General features: G+C 52.1%; 2 protein-coding genes across 9 annotated transcripts in view; both read left to right on the forward strand.

The window, feature by feature from the left end:
• The window catches only part of Ppp1r16a (protein phosphatase 1 regulatory subunit 16A), a 21,608-nt gene extending 3,543 nt beyond the window's left edge, over nt 1–18,065 (forward strand). For 4 of the 8 annotated variants that reach the window (XM_048454601.2, XM_048454598.2, XM_048454600.3 and 1 more), the window contains 10 exons: nt 13,173–14,161; nt 14,792–14,862; nt 14,945–15,090; nt 15,903–16,006; nt 16,080–16,204; nt 16,298–16,423; nt 16,510–16,585; nt 16,666–16,795; nt 16,942–17,104; nt 17,436–18,065. In XM_048454601.2, coding sequence (XP_048310558.1) covers nt 13,903–14,161; nt 14,792–14,862; nt 14,945–15,090; nt 15,903–16,006; nt 16,080–16,204; nt 16,298–16,423; nt 16,510–16,585; nt 16,666–16,795; nt 16,942–17,104; nt 17,436–17,810 — 1,575 coding nt within the window. In that variant the 5' untranslated portion in view covers nt 13,173–13,902 and the 3' untranslated portion in view covers nt 17,811–18,065. Of the gene's footprint in view, nt 1–1,588; nt 1,736–11,906; nt 12,355–13,172; nt 14,162–14,791; nt 14,863–14,944; nt 15,091–15,902; nt 16,007–16,079; nt 16,205–16,297; nt 16,424–16,509; nt 16,586–16,665; nt 16,796–16,941; nt 17,105–17,435 lie in introns of those variants that run through there. The other 4 variants (XM_085679161.1, XM_085679163.2, XM_085679162.1 and 1 more) reach the window with 3 other exon arrangements.
• Nucleotides 18,066–18,215: 150 nt separating this feature from the next.
• Nucleotides 18,216–22,732, forward strand: Gpt (glutamic--pyruvic transaminase). Its single transcript, XM_048454608.3, has 11 exons — nt 18,216–20,181; nt 20,309–20,398; nt 20,476–20,584; nt 20,694–20,827; nt 20,968–21,211; nt 21,387–21,466; nt 21,553–21,689; nt 21,819–21,993; nt 22,100–22,255; nt 22,336–22,448; nt 22,520–22,732. Exons 1-11 carry the CDS (start codon nt 20,020–20,022, stop codon nt 22,608–22,610), a joined length of 1,491 nt encoding a protein of 496 aa, XP_048310565.1. The 5' UTR covers nt 18,216–20,019; the 3' UTR covers nt 22,611–22,732.
• Nucleotides 22,733–22,763: the final 31 nt, after the last annotated feature.

Consider the following 22,763-nt stretch of genomic DNA (forward strand, 5'->3'; position numbering starts at 1 on the left):
GCTCTCACTCTGTAGTCCTGGCTGGTCTTGAACTCAGTATGCAGAGCAGGATGTCTTTGAACTTGTGAGGATCTTTTGAGTGCTAGGTTTACACCACATTTGGCAGTCTTGAGGGATTTCGTTTGTATGGCTGTTTGTTTGTTTGTTGTTTTTTTCAAGACAGGGTTTATCAGGACAATAGCCCTAGTTGTCCTGGAACTCACAGAGATCCTCCTGCCTCTACCTCTGAAGTGCTGATTAAAGGCATGTGCCACCCTGCCCTTAGTATGTTTTATTTTGTTATTTTGAGACAAAGTTTGTATAGTCTGTGTTGGCTTCAGACTTGCTGAGGCTGACTTTGATCCTCTTTGAAGTACCCCTGTGTGCCACCATGACCGACTTCCTTGAGATAGTTGAACTTGATCATGCCACGTACTGTGCTTTTTCTTTCTTTTCCTTAGTGACTTTAGGGCCATATCAGTGTCTTGCTTGCTCCCACCATTTTTTTTTTCTCCCATTTTGTTTCCAGGAGTTTGCTAACTAATTATATATTTTTTTTCTTTTGTGGGAGAGTGTCTCCGTTGGTCATGCCCTGTGTATAAGGTGAATCTCAGGAGCATGAACATTGTTCATTGTAGGACCCTGCAGTCTTTGTTCTAAGTCTGGAACCCTTATGACTGTGTTTCTTCTGTCCACAGCTTCAAACCGGGTGTCACAGCCGACAGTTGGCCCCCAGGCAGGTTTGATCTGCCTCAAGTGTCATGGTCTCTCTGGGACCAAAGTTTGAGTCAGAATAGTCTTCTATTTGCTCTTCAGAGCTCACTTCTGTTAGCTTTGTTGCTTTTCTGCTTGACAGACTGTAGTGTCCAATCTACAAGGAGGTCACAGCCCAGGTAGAGACATAAGCAGGACAGGGCTTGGGAAGTAGTACTTGTGGCTACTAGATTCTTGTCTGCCTTCCTTTGTCCTCACCTCGTCCTCACTGAGTGTTAAATGCAGATGTCTGCTGAGACCTTTAGCCTTTGACATATTGCTTTGGGTTAATCAGACCTAGTCTGGAGCCAGATGGCAAAAAGAAAGGAAGTTTGAGAGAGCCTCCTTTGCTATTTGGGAGGGGCCTTCCCAGATGCTCTACTCAGCCATGTGCACTGAGCTGGCTGAAAGTGTTATGTGTGCAATTATATGGGTCCTTCCCATGGAACAATTAGCCCTGTCGTTACTGAGCTAAAGAACATTCATTTTGTTTGTTTTTCATGACAGGTTTTCACTGTGTAACAGCCCTGGCTGTCCTAGAACTCACTTTGTGGACCAGGCTGGCCTCAAACTCACAGAGATCCGCCTGCCTCTGCCTCCCGAATGCTGGCATTAAAGGTCTGCGCCACCATGACCTGGCTAACGTTCATTTTTGTAGATCAAAAAATAGGGGAAAATTGAGTTTCATATGGTTCTCCTGCTTGTGTTGGTGGAGTAGAAGCATTGAAAAAGAACACAGAGCCTCAGATGAGAACCAGAAGAGCAGCTGAGACCAGAGCGTGAGCAGGTGTGAGTTGCCTATGAAGCAGGATCAGAGAAGAGAGCTAAAAGTCTTTTTTTTTTTTTTTTTTTTTAGACAGTCTTCCATAATAATCCAGTCTGGCTTCCCATTGGCTGCGATTCAGAGATGGCCTTGAACCACTGACACTCCTACTCCGGAGTGCTAGGATTATTGCTGAAGAGAACGTCAGAGCCTGGATTCTAACAGTCCCAGTAAAGTAGGGTTAGCCACTCCTCCTTACTAAGCCAATTAAAACAAGCAAGCAGTAGTAAAAGCTAAAGGAGATGTATTTGTGTGGCCCACACAAGGGGGACTTGCTCAGGAGGGGATGAACTCTGGGTCTCTCTGTCCCTCTTCCCAGTGTAGCAAAATTGAATAAACTTTTTTTTTTTTTACTCTTAATTTGGTTCTTTGTTGCTTTACTGAGTGTGATCAAGGTGCTTGCTGCCCGGCCTGATGGCCTGAGTTCCATCCCAGGACCTCTGTGGTAGAAAGGAGAGAACCAGCTCCTGCAAGCTGTCCTCTGGCTTCATGTGTGCTTCGTGGCACGTGCACGCCCTCGGTAGATGGACAGATTCAGTAACTGGCTTACTGAGGGTAGGTGGCCGTGTGTGGTTGTTAGTGCAGCCAGGCCACAGGCTCTGACTTTAATTCCAAGTAAGAGGCTTTAGGCATGTGCTATCCTGGCTTTGTTTTTGTTTTTGAGACAGGGTTTCTGCGTGTATCCTTGGCTGTCCTAGAACTTGCTCCGTAAGCCAGGCTGGCCTCGAACTCAGAGATTCACCTGCCTCTGCTTTCTGACCGCTGGGATTAAGGTGTGCGCCAGGTGCCCAGCGCCTATTTGGTTTGCACAGTGGTGGGTATTGAACTCATCCATGTTCACGCATAGCAGACAAGCGCTCTACCAGCTACGCTGTGTCCCCAGAGAGGAAACTCTTTTCTTTTTTTTCTTTTTTCCTGAGACAGGGTTTCTTTGTGTAACAGCTCTGGCTCTCTTGGAACTTGCTCTGTAGACCAGGCTGACCTTGAACTCATGGGGGATCTACCTGCCTCTGCCTCCCTAGTGCTGGGATTAAAGACAAGTTCTTTGTTGTTGTTTTGTTTTTGAGATAGGGTCTCATTACATACTTCTGGCTGGCCTGGAATTTGCTATGGCTATGTTGATCAACCTTTCCTTGAACTCAGAGATCCACTTGGCCAGAGAGGAGACTCTTGATAATGTCCAGCACACAGGGAGGCTGAGGTTCAGGCTGGTAATTGACTGTGAGCCAATGGGAAACAATGGAGCCTGGCGGAAACTCACATGGATGTAGGAACATCACAGCAACCTGAGTGGCCACGGTTGAGTTGCTGAGATGGACAGAGTGCTTTGAAGTCTGGTGTACTCTGGCTAGACACAGATCGCTCCCAAATGTAATGTTTTTAAATCAACATTGAGCTGGGTGTAGTGACTCAAGCCTGTAATCCCATTGCTTAGGAGGGTCAGATAGGAAGATTGCTGTAAATTTGAGGTCAGCCAGGGTTCCACAGTTATAGGCTAGCCTGGGCTACAGTGAAGGGACTCTGTCTCAAAATCTTGGGGGTGGGGTGGAAGCTGGACACAGTGCTGCGTGCCTGTAATTCCAGTACTCTGGAGGCAGAGGTAGGTGAATCTCTGTGAGTTTGAGGCCAGCCTGGGCTGCAAAGTGAGACCCTGTCTCAAACAACAACGACAAAAATCTGATTAGTCTGAGGTCTTTTGTGGTCAGGGATGTGAGAAACACTCAGTTCGCTGGTCCTGGCTCTGTATCCATGACCATGGATTGTGGTCATGCTGCCAGCTAGGACTGTGTCATTTAGAGAGAGGCTCAGCAGGTGCTGAGGGCCAGCTTCTCAGAGGGTTTTCTCTTAGGTCTGTGAGATGGAGGCTTCAGTGCCTCCAGTGGGTCTTCCTTAGGACCAGAAGTGTCTCTCGCACAGTTGTCCTCATGCAGAATGAATGGGCTATAGTGGGCACAGAGAAGAAGCCATAGTGCCTTTGCTCACCTGACCTTCGATACACGGGGTTCCTTATCTGGTGAGCACATTTTAGCTCTGTGCTCATCCCTTAAATGATGCTGGATCCAGAAAGTATCCACGTCAGAGGAAGAGGCTCCTAGGAAAAGGTTGAGCTCAAAAAGCACTTATGGAGTAAATAAGTGATTGAATGAATGGGATAGGAAGAGCAGAGAGCTCACCTTTCTAGATCAGAGGACCCCCTGGGTGACGGTCACCATGATGGAGTTGCAGAGATACAGCAGAGGGACTCAGGACAAGGACCCTGATATTAAGGACTCTCCCAGCTCTGAGCTCAGTTCCTAAGAGTTTTGTCCATTGCTTGGTAAGTGGTTGAGGCTGAAAATGGAGAGCCACAGGAGCTATTGCTCATGAGAACTTGTGCAGGAGTCTAGAGACAGGTAGGCAGGCAGGAGTGGAGCCTTGCTGTAGAAGAAAGTGGGGGAAGGGCAGGGATGTTAGACACCAAGTGTCTTGGGTTGTGGATGAAGGGCCTGATTGGGGCTTGAGATACCTGTTGGCCTGCAGCAGTGGTTGTGAGTGAAGTTGCCTGAACTCCACAGGGTGAGCCCAGAAACCTAAGCCTCTCTCTTGTGAATTCTCAGCTTTCTCTGCCTTGAAACTGGGATGCTTATTCTTCTGGCCTCCAGGGCTGTCTTTAAGTGATGTCTGCTTGGGTTCTAGAACGACAAATTGTTTTCCACAGTGCTGCTGCCCAGGCTGCCCTGTTGATTCTTATTGCTAGTGAAAACAAGCTCTCTGGAGGGCCTTATGTCCTTGGTATGTGGGAGGGGCTTTCCACATCCTCTGTGTCAGAACACTGTTGAACTTCAGGGAGCTGTGTGTGGGAAGCCTGGACCTGTGGTCCTGTAGGCAGCAGCGCCTGTGGTGGGTGGCTGACTAGGGCGTGTTTCTGTCCCACAGACCCTGTGGTGGTGGCTGAGGCATGTTTCTGTCTCACAGACACCTGTGGCACGAGAAATCCACAGTCCTTCATCCCTCCCATCATCTAGTCTTTGTTGTTTGTTGAGACAAGGTCTTATTGTGGAGCCTTGGCTGGCCTGGAGCTCACAGAGATCCACCCACCTCCAGAGTACTGGGACTAAAGGTGTGCACTGCAGGGTCTGGCCTAAACGTTTGGTCTTTGAAGTAGTCAGTGTTAATCCCCCCACCTCCTTTGAAGTAAAGTGAAGTAAAGTCTTGTTTTATAGCCCAGACTGACCTTGACTTCCTGCCTAAGCCTCCCAAGCTGTTGACATTACATGTTTGTCTGTTTAAATTTTTTACTTTTTTGTGTATGGTATTTTGCCGACCATGTCTGGTACCTGAGAAGGTCAGAAGAGGGTACTGGATCCCCTGGAACTGGAGTTAAAGATCTTTGTGAGTTGCTGCATGGGTGCTGGGAACTGAACCTGGATCTTGTGGGAGAGCAGCAAGTGCTCTTAAACGCTGAGCCACTACTCCAGCTCTTGTTCATTCTATGTTGAAGTGGGTTGGACCACATGCAGTAACTAAGAAGTGGTCCATAGAAACCCCTTCCCTAGATTTCCTTTAGTGCTGCTGTGCCTACCTGTGTAATACAGATTTCCAAACAGCGAGATAAACTGCACGGCTCTCTGCAGGGTCACAGCCTCCCGTGAACTTGTGCGTGCTAGGCCTTCTACAGTCTAGGCCTTCTACACCCAGCTCCCCACTTTTACTCCGAGAGCCCTGGGCAGCTCTCGTCTGTTGTCTAGCACTGTTATGTGTGAGTATGTAAGGACCCTGCTAGGAATATTCTACCAACCGTCTTTTTTTTTTTCCTTAGAGACAAAGAGCTATGGTTCTTTGTAACCATAGCTGTCCTGCAGCTTGTTCCACAGACCAGGCCGGCCTCGAACTCAGAGAGATTCGCCTGCCTCTGTCTCCCAAGTGCTGGTATTAAAGGCGTGCGCCACCACCGCCTGGCCATACTGACAGTCTTACAGCGTGGCACATTTTTGCTGTCAGCGTCCATCTAAGCTACACTTGACAGCTGGAGCAGACCACAGTTTTTCTAGCTGTCCACCTCTTCCAGACAGCTTGTTTCTAACTCTTAGTTGTTATAAATAAAGCTTTTTATGAATGTAGATTAGAGCTTTTTAAGTTTTATTATTATTATTTAATTATGCATGTGGTGTATATGTGCACATGCATGCCCAGGGAAATCAAATGGGAGTTGGATCTCCTGGAACTCAAGTTAGCTGCCCAGTGTAGGTGCTGGGAAAAGTGTGTGCTCCTAACTACTGAGCCTTCTCCCCTGACCTAGATTGCTTTATTTCTTTGAGATTAATATCAAGTATAGTTTTGGGTCCTTTGATGGTTGCCTTTTAGGCAAGACCTTGATGTATAATCTTGGCTGGTCTAGAACTCTCTATGTAGATAAGACTGACTTCATATTTATGGTGATACCCCTGCCTCTCTTTTCAGGGTACTGGGAATAGTGACATGAGCCACCATGCCTGGTTCTCACTGGTTTGTTTATTTATGGTTATGATTATAATTATAATTAGGATTATTATTTTGTTTCTTGATTTTTCTCCCTTTTTTGTTTTTTTTTTTTTTTTTTGAGACAGGATTTCTCTGTGTGGTAGGCCTGGCTGTCCTAGAATTAGTTCTGTAGATCAGATTGGCCTTGAACTCACAGAGATCCTCCTGCCTCTGCCTCCCAAATGCTGGGATTAAAGGTGTGTGCCACCACCACCTGGCTTTGTTATTTTTTGAGACAGGGTCGTAAGTAGTCTATAATGGCCTCAAACTTGCTATATAGCCCAGGATGGCTTTTAGCTTCTGATCCTCCTTCCTCTGCATCGGAAATGCTGAGACAGATAGGCATACAGTACTTTGCTTGATTTTATGACATGCCGGGGGTTGAACTCAGGGCTTTGTGGATGCTGGCCAAGCACTCTACCAACTGTGCTACATTCCCAGCCCAGGTTTACTACTTTGAATGTGCGTATGTGTACATTGGTGTGGACATGTAGAGCAGAGGACATGTGTGCATGTGCATGTAGAGGCCAGAGGTTGACATTAGCCAAAGTTGCTCTCCTGTATTTATTTGATTTATATTATTGACACAAGGTTTCACTGTGTAGCCCTAACTAGCCTGGAACTCACTATGTGGACCAGGCAAGCCTCAGAATTTATAGCAATCTATTTGCCTCTACCTCCTGAGTGCTGGGATTAAACGTATCTACACCTCCATGCCAACTTTTGAGGTAGGATCTTTCACTAAAGCTGGAGCTCAGTAGTCAGGTGGTGGTGGCACATGCCTTTAATCCCAGCACTTGGGAGGCAGAGGCAGGTGGATTTGAGGTGAGTTTGAGGCCAGCCTGGTCTACAGAACAAGTTCCAGGATAGCCAGAGCTGTACACAGAGAGACCCTATCTCAAACAACAACAAAGCTGGAGTCCATGATTTGGTTACAGTGACTGGCCAGTGAGCTACAAGATGGGTTGTCACCCCCACTCAACTCCTCTGGGGTTGCAGACGCAAGTCACAGCCTCGGCATTTTCTGTGGATGTTTTGGATATGCTTACACAACAAGCACTTCTCTGACCTAACTTCCTCCCCAGCTCCCTGCTTTATTCCTTTATCCTTAAGCAAACACTCAGGGGCTTAGGTATTCCATAATAAGCTGTACTATGTAATAGCCTAGGTAAGTCAGACTCTCATTCTGATCGCCCTGCTCGTTTATGCACATTTGCATGCTGAGCTTCAGATGCACTGTTGGGAATGGCACAGTCTGGGATGAGTGGGTGAACACTCACTTTACAGTTCTGACACCCATGAGGGTCCCGCTCTGTTTGCTTAGGTCTCATCTCTTACCTTGCAATATTATTTTCTGATCTCTGTGCAGGTCTTCTGTTAAGTCTCTTAGTATTTGTGTTCGGGGTTTCTCTCATGATAGTAGACAGAGGGCTCCTCTGATGCCCTCTTCTCAAGATGACAAGAGGGGAGACTAAGGGAAGGAAAACAGGGAGACTTCTGTAGCATCTAGGCTGCAGCACTCAGGACCAGACAGCTCTGTCTGTGTTAGGAGCTCTAGTGGTTCCCTTAGTTCCACTAGGAGGGCTGAGGGATCAGAACTTAGGCTGGTCAAGGTGGAGGGTAGGAAGCAGGGTGAGAACAGGACTGTGTATGTGTGAGTGCTGGAGTGTTGGGGTTGGGTTCCTGGTCATAGGAGCGACAGGAAAGGAATGGGGATTTGCATTGAGACTATGGGAGAGGGCATCTACTTTGGTGAGCAAGTAGATGGTACAGTTGTGACAGAGGCATTAGCAGGAAGAAGAGGTCAGTGAGGTGGCAGAGACCTGCAGAATTATCCATGAGAATACTCAGACCATCAGGAATTCTGCTACAGTGTAGGACAAGACTCCATGGAGAAGAGACAGTCCTTTACAAGTGGGGTGACAAAGGCTCTGTGTATGTGGGGGGGGGGAGGGCAGGAGCCCACTGAGAGGGCAGCCGGTGGGATGGAAGCCACGCTGAGAAACTGCAGTACCTTAAGAGAGGATGTGGGCTTCCCGGTATCACTAGGCAACCATTAAAGCAGTCTGGAGGTGGTGGTCCACACCTCTAAACCCAGCATGCAGGAGGCAGAAGCAGGCAATCTCCGTTGAGTTAGAGACCTGCCTGGTCTACAAAACAAGTTCCAGGATAGCTTTGGCTGTTTAATGAGAACCTGTTTAGAAACAAAAGTAAACAAATTCCAAAACCTATTGTTGGCTTTTATGTCTTGGGGACATGTGGAGCAGAGGTCAAAGCTCCCTTCCCATTTAAGCCAATGCTCTGGTGAGGTGTTCCCTCTGCAAGGTGCTGCTGAGCTGCAGGGATCCATCTCAGCATGGGAGAGCCATGAGGACCTCTGTGTTGCCTGAGCTTGAGTCCAGTGAGTCAGGGCCTGAGAATGAATGTACTCACTCATTTTATATATCTACTCATTATATAAATAAAGGATTTATATAATGTTACATAGTAGATATGTTCTGGCTGTCCTTGAACTCACTGGGATCCTCATATCTGAGCCTCCTGAGTTCTGAAATTACAGGTGTGAGCCACCATACCTTGTGCGCCATGTAGGTTTAATTTCGTCTCCTTTTTATAATGCAGACTTGTGAAAACTAAGTGTAATTGGATTTGTGGGATTTCCTTTCAGTTTCTGGCTTTTGTGTTCTGTTTAAAAAGCTGTGTGTGTGTGTGTGTGTGTGTGTGTGTGTGTGTGTTAGGGTTATGAAACATTTTCTTCTTTTGTCCTTATACTCTTGGATTTTTTTCTTTTTTTCTCTCTCTTTTTTTTTAGATTTATTTATTTATTATGTTTACAGTATTCTGTCTGTATGTATGCCTGCAGGCCAGAAGAGGGCGCCAGATCTTATTACAGATGGTTGTGAGCCACAATGTGGTTGCTGGGAATTGAACTCAGGACCTCCTTCTCTCTCTTTTTTCTTTCTGATTTTTTTTTTTTAGTTGGTTTGTTTGTTTGTAGGTAGTATCTCACTATGTAGCCCTGGCTATCCTGGAACTTGCTTTGTAGACCAGGCTGGCCTGGAACTCACAGAGATCCACCTGCCTCTGCCGCCTGAGCGCTGTGACTAAAGGCTGTGCCACACTGGCCAGCTGGCTTTCTTTTTCTTAAGGTCATGTGTGTGCTGCCTGGAGTTTATTTTGGTGTTTCCCAGGCAGCTTGCCACTGCCAGCACTTGAGTCTTCCCCAGTGTGGGCCTCTGTGGACCTCCCATGTCAGTGTGGATTCTGAAGGTCCTTGCTGCCACCCAGTTTCCTACAGGGCATGGGCTCTGTCTATACCCCTGATGACTGCTGCCGTTTGAGCACTTTCTCTGGAATTCTACGTGCCAGCTGTCCTGTTTCTGAGGCTCCTCTACCTGCCCTCTTGGCCCTTTCCTCCTGCGTAGCTCCCTGTTATTCCCAGTCCTGTTCCTCGTAATTGGTCCTGTTTCCCTGGAATGTCTTCCTGCTCACTTCCTGCCTGTGGGATCTCTCCTTGCCCTCCTACCTCATGCCCCTCAGTCTCTGCCATCGGTGCGAGGACCTTCGCAGCTCCATCGCACAAGGAGTCGAGATGCTTCATGGTGGCTTGACCGACTGGGTGGCATTACCTTCATTCCTTGCCCTTTCCTTGCCCGGTGCCCAGGTGCTGTTCTTTCTCCAGGTGCCAAAGTGTACCTGTGCCGTGGCAGTTTATGCTCACCTTGCCCAGTACAGAGCTCGCAACATAGTTTCTATCGGGAGTAATCTTCACGTGGTCTAAGTTCAGCTACACTGTACCAGGCACAAGTACTTCCCCATACCTGTTCCCATTTCTACTTCCTTCTGACACGAGTCCTTCTCATGTTTACCATTATAAATGCACACACTGTTGTCTGTGTATAGCAGTGGGGACTGAACAACTGCAGGTGACTGTGATTGCCTGCTTGACTGCTGGGACCTGAACCTAGGGAGTTCTCTTAGCACTGAGCCGTCTCTCCAGTCTGAGACAGGGTTTCTATGTGTAACCTTGGCTGTCCTGAAACTTACTCTGTAGACCAGGCTGGACTCGAACTTAAAGACCTACTTACCTCTGTCTCCTGAGTACTGGGATTAAAGGCGTGTGCAACTACTGCCTAGCGTATTTTATTATAATTTTTTTTAATAGCAGAAGAAGCACGATTTGTTAGAGCTCTTTTGATCATAGTGTGGTGTTTCTGATGCTATGATAAAACACTGAGCAGAAACAGCTTGAGGGAGGGTACAGTCCGTCATCTAGGGAATCCTCAGAGGAACGCTGCCCACTGGCTTGATCTCCATGGCTTACTTAGCTTCCTTGCTTATAACCCAGGACCACCTGCCCGGGTGCCACTGCCCACAGTGGGCTGAGCCCTCCCACGTCTGTTATTTGAATAAGCAAATCCATTTTCATTTCACACTCAGGAAGGCTGCCTGGGAGTAGAAATGGCACAAGGGTGTCTCAGTGGGCTGCTGGCTGTACAGAGGGCACAGGTAGGGGTCATCACTCTACTGCTTGGTTTTTATCAACTGGGTGCAAGCTAGAGTCACCTGGGAGCTCCAGGAGGGATTTCTCAACTGATAAAATGCCTGCGCACTCTGGCCCCTGGGCCATTGTTTTGACTACTGATGTGTTTGTTTATCCAGAGTCTCCAGCTTCTACATCCATGTCAGTGTCTTGCAGCTGCTTTCAGACACTGATCTTCTTTGACTTGTGGCAGAAATGAACATACAGATATTATTCTACAGAATGACGGAACCTTATTTGCATGCCCATTAGTATGAGTTTCTAAGGAGGCACCTTTCTTGCCACAGACCAAATAAACTCTCCTGGCTGACTTCTTCTTGTCATGCTCAGGGACTCTTTCATTGATTTCCCTGTTGCTGCCCCATGTCTTCTTCAGGTGCCAGCTTCCTCCATGATGTGCAGCAAGGGATACAAGAGCTCTCCCCTCTGCCGCCTTGACTTGCTGATGGGCTTTAGTCATGGGGGTCCTAGGAGACGACAGGTATCAGAGAAAACATTCGGGTCTGGAGATGAACCTTCAGAGAGGCGTACTGTGGGTGCTCCTCTGTGAGCATCCGAGCCTGTAGACGGTGCCCTGCTTGGCCCCCTAGCTGTCTTCCCGACCTTTCCCTCCTGTCCTCTCAGCTTTTCGTCCTTTCTCTGAACACCTCTCCTTTGTCCTTATTTCTGGGTCATCTGCCTCCACCCATACTATTCCTTGTTCCCCAGGTGTTTAGGCTCCTTGCAGCTCTCGGGCTCCAGGCTCACTACAGATACCATGTGGTAGGTTAAAAGGCACTGTGGTTTGGTGATTAACAGGGCAGTGCTGGCTACACATCGGATGGGAAGCTGTCATTGCAGGTCTGTGAGCAACATCTGGGCAGCTGATAAAGGCCTTCTTGGTGTGATAGGGCTATCTCAGCAGCCCTTCATTTGGTCTGGAGTGCTTAGACCTGCTGGAGTACCTATAGCTTTCTCAACCAGAAGAATTGGTTTGTCTGTAGCAAAGGCTATCATGGCTTGGTTTTTCTGAGTATAAATTGGGGGTGATAGTAAGTTCTTCTTAAAGGGCCTTATAGTTGGAAAGGGTAGGGAAGTCCAGGGCCCCAAGAGGTTGATTGTGTTCTCATTGGAACTGTAGAGAATGGGGTTGGAGTTAGGGTGCTGACCTCGTGCACGATGAAGGTCAGTTGCCCCTGGGACTCTCTGTAGGCTGGGTCAGTCCAGTGGTGCTCAGGCTGAAGGGTGGGGATTGGGGTCAAAGTCCTGTAGGAGGCTTTCCTGTGCTGGGTCCTACATTCCTGGTTCAGCTCAGCCAGGCTTGAAGCCCAGATCTGGAGTAAATCAACGAAATTATCTCTATTTGACATTCCAGAGAGGCTCTAGGAAGGATTTGTGAAATAGGGCAGGAGCTGCCTTCCTCAGCCTCGTTTTGGCCTGGGTGTGATGTTTTGGCCATTTGGAGAATGGTTAGACTGGCTATCAAGTCTTAGTAGGTTTGCTGTCTTCGTGACTCTGGCAGGCTAGGAAGAGGAACCACGCCTTAGGTTCAGCTGGGTCAGCCAAGGCTCAGCTAGGCAGGAGGTGGCTTTCCTCTTAGAACTTCAGAAGAGCCCACTGGCTTTCAGCTGACCTGTTCCCTTTGAGGCCGGCTTCTGGAGGAAAGCCAGATAGACAGCTCCTGGCATCAGGGGACTGAAAGCTTAGAACTCAGCCTGCTGGGAGTTGAGCTAGAACGCCGTTGGAGTGTGAACTGTGTCGGGGGACGATATGTGTGGTAGGCCTGGGCTCACTGGGGTCCCCTGGGTCCCTTGTAGTCCCATCCCCTTCATGCAGTCTGTCCTCAGGCACGTTCCAGAAAGGTCAGGAAGGTGGGTTCACAGAAGTTGGGGAAGACAGCCTTCTGGACAGTTTGGAGCTGCTGAGCTATACTTATCTTCCCTCTGCAGCCAGAGCACTGTTTGCAGATGTGCATTAGATGAGACAACCAAAAGCCAGCATGTTTTCTACTTGACAAGTGGCTGCTGTCCTTGGGTTGTCTTCTTGTCCTTAGGACAAGGGCATCAGGATAGCTTTCCTTTTGTCTAGTGATGGGGGCAGGGAGAGATCTCTTAGTTCCTCTTCCCCGTGGGTGCTGGTGTCCCCATGACTTCAGCTGAGTGCCACTCAGGATGGCAGAAATACTGACTGGCCTGAACTGGCTTCGTGATGGGAGCAGAGCAGATGCCAGGCCACAAGGGACTCGGAGCAGAGTCTGTTAAGCCTTTATGCTATCCCTGGAGAGCCAGGGAAGAACCCTTGCCCAGCCCAGCCAGGACTCTGAACTTGGCCCCGGGGTGGCAATCCTCTTGGTTCTGTTGTACTGTTTAGCATGCACGGCCTTTCTGGAAAGGATGGATAGGGTCCTGAGATAGTCCTTGTCCTCCTCTTCCCTAAGTATATGAGGAGGAATAGGGCCAAGCAAGCCCCAGGACATATTGTTGACTCTCAGTGTGCTGTGGGCAGAAGGTGGGTCCCACACAGAACTCGTCTGGTGCTCTGCTTCTCCCCATGAGCTGACCTTGGTGTGTTTTCTTATTCATATTTACTCCTCAGGTGTGTGTGACGGCTGGAAGGGGAGACTCCCCTGAGAAAGTATTGGCAAGCTTCCTGTCTTCTAACTACCTAGAGATTGTCACCCTTGGACACTGGAAGCTGGAACCCCAGGACTGACCATACACCCTGGCCTTTGCTGTCGTACCTCCTGAGACCTAGCTGTGCTGGCTGGACACCAGCCAGAGGACTGAGGGCAGCCAGCATGGAAGAAGAGCAGAGGCTCCCGGGGGCTGCCAGGGGCTTGCTGCTGATTGGCCCTGCCTTCCATTCTCCTAGGCAGGGTGCCAGAAAGCTGGAACTTTGTTATCTGGGTAATTAGCTTCAGACCCTGGACTGAGGCCGGCCAGGTCTTAGGGCTACTTCCCACAGGCTGTGCACCCTGACCCCAAGAGGGAGGCGAGGCACTGTATACAGAGGCCCTGCCAGCTGAGCAGTTAAAGTGTCAGTTCTGCTTGGGGAACAATTGCAGCCACCCCACACACACCTTCCACCCCACCCCCTACCACACTGCCCTCCCTGCCTAGGCTCTGCCCCTTAGGGCAGCTGGGCCTGGTCATAGTGTGGGGCCTTCCATTTCAGCCTTGTCAGGAACAGAGGGCACCAAGTCTTAGGAAGGGGATGCCCCCAAGGGTGCCAGTCCAGCCAGCTGCCCCACCCTTCAGGCTTGTCCTGCCCCCCCAAATCCAAATTGTGGTACCCCAATCAACCCTGTGGGCAGACATCCACCACCATGGCCGAGCACTTGGAGCTGCTGGCAGAGATGCCCATGGTAGGCAGGATGAGCACCCAGGAACGGCTGAAGCATGCCCAGAAGCGACGTGCCCAGCAGGTAAAGATGTGGGCCCAGGCTGAGAAGGAGGCCCTTGGCAAGAAGGGTCACAAGGAGCGACCACGGAAGGAGGTGTCTGACCTAAAGCCTCGGAAGCAGGTCCTCTTCCCTCCCAGCATTGCTCTTCTGGAGGCTGCTGCCCGAAACGACCTGGAGGAAGGTGAGTGTGCTTGAGTCCTAGGGCAGGGCACAGTAGGCACTCCCATCTGTCTGGGTGTGGCCCTGCTGTGTGCTGGCTCAGAACTCGTCCTAGAACTCATGTCAGTAGGTCCTGGACTCTAGCCCCAGCTCTGCTACTAACAGTCAACTGTCCTTAATAGGGGTGCATGCAGGAGGTCTTTCTCTGAGAAAACCAGATTATAGGATGGTTGGACCACAGGGTAGACACACGGGGTTGCAGAGAAATGGTTCTTGGACTGATCACCATCACTACCTCATAACAGAGTGCAAGGCTTCCTGTAAATCCATTCCCTTTATGCATGGCTCCTTAGCCCCATCTCTGGAGAGTGGGGTAGCATTGCTCTCCTCTGGTTAGAGCTGGAAAGTAGGTGTTGGCCAGGTCCAGTGTGGGTCCTAGAGCACACATGGCCTGGCACTACCACACACTTCCCCAGGTCCTGCCTTTGACTTTTGTCTTCTTTAACTGGAATCTTCCTAGAATGAAGACAAGCCTAACCTTAGCAGACCTCCTTTCCTTTCTGCACCCTGTGCTTATATATAACTTCTGGGGCCTGGAGGAGGAGGCATCTGCTAGCTCCTGAGGACCCTTCCTGCCTTCCTTTTCTTGCAGTTCGCCAGTTCCTTAGTAGTGGGGTTAGCCCCAACCTGGCCAATGAGGATGGCTTGACGGCACTGCACCAGGTGAGCCCCTGCAGGAGTCGGGGTGGAGCAGGCTGGCCTCTCTGGGGGGTCAGGGCATGGGGCTTAGGTTGCTTGTTTGCAGTGCTGCATTGATGACTTCCGAGAGATGGCACAGCAGCTCCTGGAGGCTGGGGCTGATGTCAATGCTCGGGACAGTGAGTGCTGGACACCTCTGCATGCTGCAGCTACCTGCGGCCATCTGCATCTGGTGGAACTCCTCATTTCACGGTAGGACCTGCTAGGTGTCCAGGTGGTGCCTCAGGTGACCCCTCTGGAATGCTTCCTCTGTCTTTACCTCCTCTGTCAACCTTACCTGGGATCCAGGAGGAGGAGTGTGTTCACTGTGCTTTTGGCCTGCTTGGCAGGCTGGATTTCCAACTCTGAACCCAGGGACTCTCCACAGTTTGCATAGGAAAGTGCCATTTGGTCAGTGTTGAGGATGGGCTTGGTAAGGAGGGAAGTGCCAAGGTACAGCTGAGGCCTTTACCCCTAACAAGGAAGGTAGAGCAGAGGAGGCCAGTGACTTCTCTAGGAGTCAGGTGCTTCTCTAGTAGGTCCGCGTATAGAAGCTTGGTCCTCCGTGTGTGGGCAGATGAGTTTCTGTCCCACGTGTCGGTAATGGACTAGTGCTGTGTAGCTAGCTGCTTCCTTGGGCTCCTCTTGGAGCTGGTGATGGACTGCAATCTTTCTTCTGGTTCTGCTTTTCCATAATGCACAGGCACCCCTTCTGTGTTCTGGGACTCCAGAGTCCTTGCATATCTGCAAATGCCTCTACTCTATTTATGGGAGTAGATGGGTGTCATAAAACTGAAGCCTAGATGGACAGAAACTGCTAAGTCTAGCTTGAAGACAGGATCTCGGGCTGAAGGGTGGCAGCCAGCCTCAGAGGCCAACTTTTCTAGCAGGAGGAAGGAGCTTTGTTTTCTTCTTCCTTAGCACAGTCCTAGCCCGAGGGCCTCTGGTGAGTGGGGACTGAGGGCTCCTTGAGCAGGAGCTGCTGTGAAAGCAGGAAGCCAGTGGCTTGTCAATCTTCCTTGTAGTGGCGCAGAGCTCCTTGCAGTCAACACCGACGGGAACATGCCCTACGACCTGTGTGAGGATGAGCAGACACTGGATTGCCTCGAGACTGCCATGGCCAATCATGGTGTGTGTGCTGTGCCTACCCACAGGGGGTGATGTTCGAGGTCATGCCCTCTCTGAGCCAGCTTGTCCCTCAGGTATCACCCAGGACAGCATTGAGGAGGCCCGGGCAGTGCCAGAGCTGTGCATGTTGAATGACCTCCAGAGTCTACTGCGCACTGGGGCCAACCTCAATGACCCTTTGGACCATGGGGCCACGCTGGTGAGGACTCAGTCACTTGGGGGTGTCTGTCCTGGGGCAGGTAACTAGAAGGGGTGTGGGGCTGGGATTCAGGGCTGAGTGGTCTGCCTGCAGCTGCACATCGCCTCTGCTAATGGGTTCAGTGAGGTGGCTACCCTGCTGCTGGAGCAAGGAGCCAGCCTGAGCGCTAAGGATCATGATGGCTGGGAGCCTCTGCATGCCGCAGCCTACTGGGGCCAGGTGAGTGTCCACAGGAGCAGGGAGAGGGAAGGTTCCTGGCTCTAATTGGAGCCCTCAGCCAAGCAGCTACTGCTGGCTGCCTGCAGGTGCACCTGGTAGAATTGCTTGTGGCACATGGGGCTGATCTGAATGGAAAATCCTTGGTGGACGAGACACCCCTCGGTGAGTATGGTGTTGCCTACATCTGGCAGAAGGGCTAGGCCATGAAGATGCCTGTGACACCTCTTTCCATCTCTTCTCAGATGTGTGTGGGGATGAGGAGGTGAGAGCCAAATTGCTAGAGCTCAAGCATAAACAAGATGCGCTCCTGCGGGCCCAGGGCCGACAGCGCTCCCTTCTGCGCCGGCGCACCTCTAGTGCAGGCAGCCGTGGGTAAGCTTCCTGCTGCAGGTCACTGTCTACCTGCTGAGACCTAGACTCTGCCCCATGCATGTCAGCTGGCAGCAGAACCCCAGTAGGCTCTCTGTGGGCAGAGATTGTGAACTGGATGACGAGATCTCAACTTCCTTCCTCCCCAGAAAAGTGGTGAGGCGGGTGAGCCTGACGCATCGCACCAACTTGTATCGCAAGGAGCATGCGCAGGAGGCCATCGTGTGGCAACAGTCACCACTCACCAGTCCAGAGCCGCTGGAGGATGAGGACAGACAGACAGATGCTGAGCTCCGGCTGCAGCCCCCAGAGGTGAGGATGCAGCCTCTGTCCTGTCCCAGATGTGGGGCAGACTTGGCATGCAATCTTGTTATTTAGTACTTAGTCCTCTATCCTTGCTAGCCCCCGATGGAGGTGATGGGCACAGTGACCCTGTTTCCCTAGTTGGGCTAGGCAGCCGTGGGTAAGCTGCAGGTCACCATCTACCTGCTGAGACCTAGGCTCTCCTAGGTATAGGCCTCGGACCTTCCCACTCTCATGTCTGTCCATCTGCCACTTTCACACAACTGAAGCCCAAGGCTGGGTGGGATAGGTGAGAAAAAGCACCTCCTGATGGCCTCTGGGGTCCTTGCTCTGCCCACAGGAAGACAGCTCTGAGGTGGCCAGACCACACAATGGCCAAGTAGGGGCCCCGCAAGGGAAGCACCTGTACTCGAAGCGTCTAGACCGGAGTGTCTCCTACCAGTTTAGTCCTGCGGAGAGCAGCGCCCCTGATGCCCTCGTCCGAGACAAAGCGCACCACACACTGGCAGAACTTAAACGCCAGCGCGCAGCTGCGAAGCTGCAGCGACCTGCCCCCGAAGGGCCCGAGACCTTTGAGTCTGACCTGTCTGTTGACACTGAGACTCCCCAGCTGGACTGTGGCTTCAGAATAACTGGGGACCCACCTCTGCTCAAGCTCACTGCCCCCTCGGAGGAGGCTCCTGTGGAGAAGAGGCCATGCTGTTTGCTCATGTGAAATGTGACTCCTCAGTATGGCAGGGTTCAACCCCATGCCCAGCCAGAGGCTTCCTCATGATCTCTGGCCTGGTGGCCCACTCCAGCACATGCCCCAGTGCTGTAGGGGAGCCAGCACAGAGCCCTGTACCCCCTTTCAGCCCAGGACACTGGCCACCTTGCTCAGGGATGGACTATGCAGAGCTAGCTGTACCTGTGGGCCTCAGGCCACAGGCTGCTTATCCTGTGACTCTTGATAAAGGCTGTTTGCCACTGAGCCTCCCCGTGTGTCTCGCTGGGGAAGGGGCAGGGAGTGCTGCTGGGTTAGGAGCCACCCATGCCCAGGAGTGCTCAAACCTGTAGATGCATGCTGGGGTTTGCAGGTGGCAACCCCAGCTCTTGTGGGAGGGAAGCTCAAGGCCGCAGGCAAGAAGCCCTGCCTTTACCTCCACCTCTCCTGGCTGGTTCAGCTTCTTGGAGGCTCCTCTGTAACCCTTTGCTTTCCTGAAGGCAGCAGGAGACTTTGGAAGAAGATTCTCCATGGAAGTGCAGAGGGTAACCATGCAGAGGGACAGGGACCCTGGCTAGAAGGGATACTGTATTTTCTACAGGATTGGGCCAGAGCCAGCAGGGTAGAACAGGCAGAAGGCTTGCTGTAGGTACTTCCCAGAGTCATGGTCTCAGTTCCTGGCATGCAGCCCTCATCCTGGGGCATATCTGCCAGCTTCCGCCTGTGCTGGTATAGGTGACAAGCACTTGGCCACTCAGGCTGTGCTGGCTAGGCACAAAGCTTCAGAACGAGAGGGGCCCTTTAGGGGCCTCAAGCTGGAGGGAAGAAGGCAATTCTAGATCATGTCCCATAACATTTGGTTTGCATGGTCATCCCTACCAGGTGACATAAGTACTGACCAGGCCAGCTTCGTGTCCTTCCCTGGGGCCTGTCCTTCTTCTAGCACCTGTGGTTGGAGGGTTAGTGTCCTTGGACAGGCTTGGGGGAGGGCTGGTGGCTGCTGGTTAAATTTAGAGTAGCACTGTGTGCTGCCTGAAGTCCACCTGCTACCGCTGCTGCTGCTCAGCCCTGTTGGTAGGAGGCAGGCAGGGGCAGGCTCTGCCTGGGCCAAGCCTATATTAATCTGTGCTTTGGCCTAAGGGCCAGAAAGAGGCCAGTGAGAGTAGGCCACCGTGTTATCAGGGCCAAGAGATCAGAGGTGAGTGCCTCTGCACAGGGCCTCAAATAGTGTTTCTTCTAGCCTGCAGGGACAGAGGGATCAAGGCTCACCTCAGGCTTTCCTAGCTGCCTGCTGTCCAGCTGAGAAGTCAGGCCCTCAGCCTGAGCCATAGATGGGTCCAGGGGCTTAGATATTCAGTGTTGAGCTTGACCTATAAGGCCAGTGGGAGTGGGGCTCTATGGGCCTATCAGAGCTCACTTCCTGTTCTCTACCAATCAGGAGCAAGAAGGAAGGGGACTTAGTTACCCTTGGCCTGGGTTGTGGCCCTAAGGGCAACCTCAGGCTGATGTGTATAGAAAGGGCATGAGGGCAGCCCAGGGTGAGGCGTCCAGGACGAGGTGTCCTGTCTCCAGGCTCTTCCCCTCCCCCCAAACCCTTGCAGCGCTCATCAGGGACCAAGGTCCAACTGTAACACTGACAGTCCCCATGGAACCCAGAGACTGGACACCTCCCTTTCCTCCCTCCGTGCTCCCCAGATATAGGGAGCCTGGCATAGGTACCCAGGAGAAGGAGATATGTCTACTTGCTTAAGTAAAGATGGTGTGTGTGTGTCAGGTCGGAGAGGGCTAGGCCTCAGCTGGCCCTTGCTAGGGTCAGGCTCCAGTAGTCCCTGGCTCTGTTCTTAATAGATCCAGTTGTTGAATACTCTCTTCCCCTCATTTCCAGTGTGTCAGATCTTGAGCCATCCGTCTGTCCCTACTCCCCAAGTGGGTCTCCTGCTCTCTCACTGGGACATTAGGCGGCACTGGGCCTCGCCCCAAGCCCCGCCTGCCGCCTTACCACCTCCCTCTGGCTCCCTGGGGCAGATCTGTGCCCAGACTGGTGGGGCGGGGCCCAGGGTGCTGCAGCTCCTTCAGTCCTTTCTGCCCCTTTCGGTAGGACCAGAAGGCTGTGGTGCAGAGGGTGGTGTCTTACCTCAGCAGACTTCCCCATTCCCAGCCCTGAGTCCACATCTGGACCCTTCTACTTCCTGAGCCAGTATCCTGCCTGGTCTGAGCAGTCATGGCCTCAAGAGTGAATGATCAAAGCCAGGCTTCAAGGAATGGACTGAAAGGGAAGGTGCTAACTCTGGATACCATGAACCCATGTGTGCGGAGGGTGGAGTATGCCGTTCGAGGACCCATAGTGCATCGCGCCTTGGAGCTGGAGCAGGAGTTGCGTCAGGTATTGCCTTGGGCACTCGCTGCCCTTCTGCTAAACTTGGGTTGGTGAATTAGTCCCCAGTCCAGGGAATGTGGGACAACAGCGGCAGAATAACTGTCAGATCTCACTGCCTGCTCTCCTTTCCCAGGGTGTGAAGAAGCCCTTTACTGAAGTCATCCGTGCCAATATTGGTGATGCACAGGCCATGGGGCAAAGACCCATTACCTTCTTCCGCCAGGTTAGGCTGCTGTACTGCCTGTGGCACACCCCCCCCCCCTCCCAAACTGCCCTGGCCTCATTATTTGGTTCTCCCAGGTCCTGGCCCTTTGTGTCTACCCCAAACTTCTGAGCAGTCCCGACTTCCCAGAAGATGTCAAGAGAAGGGCAGAACGCATCTTGCAGGCATGCGGGGGCCAGAGCCTGGGTAAGTGCTTGCTCCCGGTGGAGTCCAAGCCTTAGGGAGGGGCAGAGAGAGATAGGTCCCTTGGGAAGCTTGCAGGACTTGCCCCCCTCACTAGCTTGGCCTCTTTCAGGTGCCTATACCATTAGCTCTGGCATCCAGCTGATCCGGGAAGATGTGGCACAGTACATTGAGAGGCGAGATGGAGGCATCCCTGCAGACCCAAACAACATATTTCTGTCCACTGGGGCCAGCGACGCCATTGTGGTAGAGTGGGCCAGGCTAGAGTAGCCCTTATGTGTGAGGCTAGATCAGGCTCAGTCTGGTGCAGCAGCATCGGCTCATGGTAGGGGTGGGGGCGTGCAACCCCGATTGCACTAACACTGTGCTTCCTATCCCACCCACAGACAGTGCTCAAGCTGCTGGTGGCCGGTGACGGCCGTGCGCGCACAGGTGTGCTCATTCCCATTCCTCAGTACCCGCTGTATTCGGCTGCTCTGGCTGAGCTGGACGCCGTGCAGGTGGACTACTACCTGGACGAAGAGCGTGCCTGGTCTCTAGACATCGCGGAGCTACGGCGCGCTCTGTGCCAGGCACGTGACCGCTGCTGCCCTCGCGTTCTGTGCGTCATCAACCCTGGCAACCCGACTGGTACGCCTCCTATCTGCTCCTCCCCATCTAGCTCCGCCTCACTGGACTCCTCCTACCAGCCCCGCCTCTTCCTTTGGGACCTGCCCCAGCTCTCCTGATCCCAGAGCGCCTGGGTTGAGCTTGGTTCTCTGTTGCCCGGGACTGACCCTGTCAGTGCTGCATCTCCACACTCCAGGACAGGTGCAGACCCGTGAATGCATAGAGGCTGTGATCCGCTTTGCTTTCGAAGAGGGACTCTTCCTGATGGCTGATGAGGTACAGACGACTGGGAGTCGGGGGAGACATGGCAGTGGGCAGCAGCAGCTCAGCAGCCAGCCTGAATGACACTGCTGCCCCTCCAGGTATACCAGGACAACGTGTACGCCGAGGGCTCTCAGTTCCATTCTTTCAAGAAGGTGCTCACGGAGATGGGGCCGCCGTACGCAACACAGCAGGAGCTTGCCTCCTTCCACTCGGTCTCGAAGGGCTACATGGGCGAGTGCGTTCAGGCGCAGAGGGTGGTAGTGGTGAAACCCGAACTAGTAGAGAACTTTCCGGACCACTGTCATGGCTCAACAGTTCCAGACCCTCTTCCCAGACCAGCCTCAACCCATGCTCTCCCCTGCAGGTGCGGGTTCCGTGGTGGCTATGTGGAAGTGGTAAACATGGATGCGGAGGTTCAGAAACAGATGGCCAAACTGATGAGTGTACGGCTGTGCCCACCCGTGCCGGGCCAGGCCCTGCTGGACATGGTGGTCAGTCCGCCGGCACCCTCTGAGCCGTCCTTCAAGCAGTTTCAAGCAGTGAGCAGACCAGACCAGGCCAAAGATGTCTGGTGACCCAGCTTTGGGTGGGACTACAGGGGGACACAACGAAACCCTCTTCCATAATTCCCTCCTGTGGCTGCAGGAGAGGCAGGAGGTGCTGGCTGAGCTGGCAGCCAAGGCTAAACTCACCGAGCAGGTCTTCAACGAGGCCCCCGGGATCCGCTGCAACCCAGTGCAGGGCGCAATGTACTCTTTCCCTCGAGTGCAGCTGCCCCCGCGGGCAGTGCAGCGTGCTCAGGTGCAGAAAGCAGGGTCACAAGGGGGCGGAGCAGGGTGTTGACCTGGGTGCTGTGACCTGACCACTCTCCTGATCCCCAGGAACTGGGCCTGGCCCCTGACATGTTCTTCTGCCTGCGCCTCCTGGAGGAGACTGGCATCTGTGTGGTCCCTGGAAGTGGCTTTGGGCAACAGGAAGGCACTTATCACTTCCGGTGAGACCTGGTATGTGTTGACCTCGCCACGAATGGGCCTGTGCCCCAGGCTTACTGTTTGTCCTTTTCAGGATGACCATTCTGCCCCCCATTGAGAAGCTGCGGCTGCTGTTGGAAAAACTGAGGCATTTCCATGCTAAGTTCACCAAGGAGTACTCCTAGATCACATTGGACGGCCTGTGACTGAACCGAGGGTCCTTGGGAGCCTTCAGTATTTGCTGTTTTTGCCTAGGGTCTGGGTACCTGTCCCTGCAGGTCCCTAATAAAGCTGGGTGTCAGCCTGACTTGAAGTGGCTGCCTGGGTGACTCCAGCTT

This window comes from Myodes glareolus, chromosome 19 (assembly GCF_982192425.1).
Source record: "Myodes glareolus chromosome 19, mMyoGla1.1, whole genome shotgun sequence".
Classification (NCBI taxonomy): domain Eukaryota; kingdom Metazoa; phylum Chordata; class Mammalia; order Rodentia; family Cricetidae; genus Myodes; species Myodes glareolus.

Bases quoted from the DNA above. Each gene is read 5' to 3' on its own strand.
- Gpt (XM_048454608.3), top strand. From the start codon at position 20,020: ATGGCCTCAAGAGTGAATGATCAAAGCCAGGCTTCAAGGAATGGACTG. The intron at 20,585-20,693 runs GTAAGTGCTTGC...GGCCTCTTTCAG, and splicing joins ATGCGGGGGCCAGAGCCTGG to GTGCCTATACCATTAGCTCT. The intron at 21,467-21,552 runs GTACAGACGACT...CTGCCCCTCCAG, and splicing joins TCTTCCTGATGGCTGATGAG to GTATACCAGGACAACGTGTA.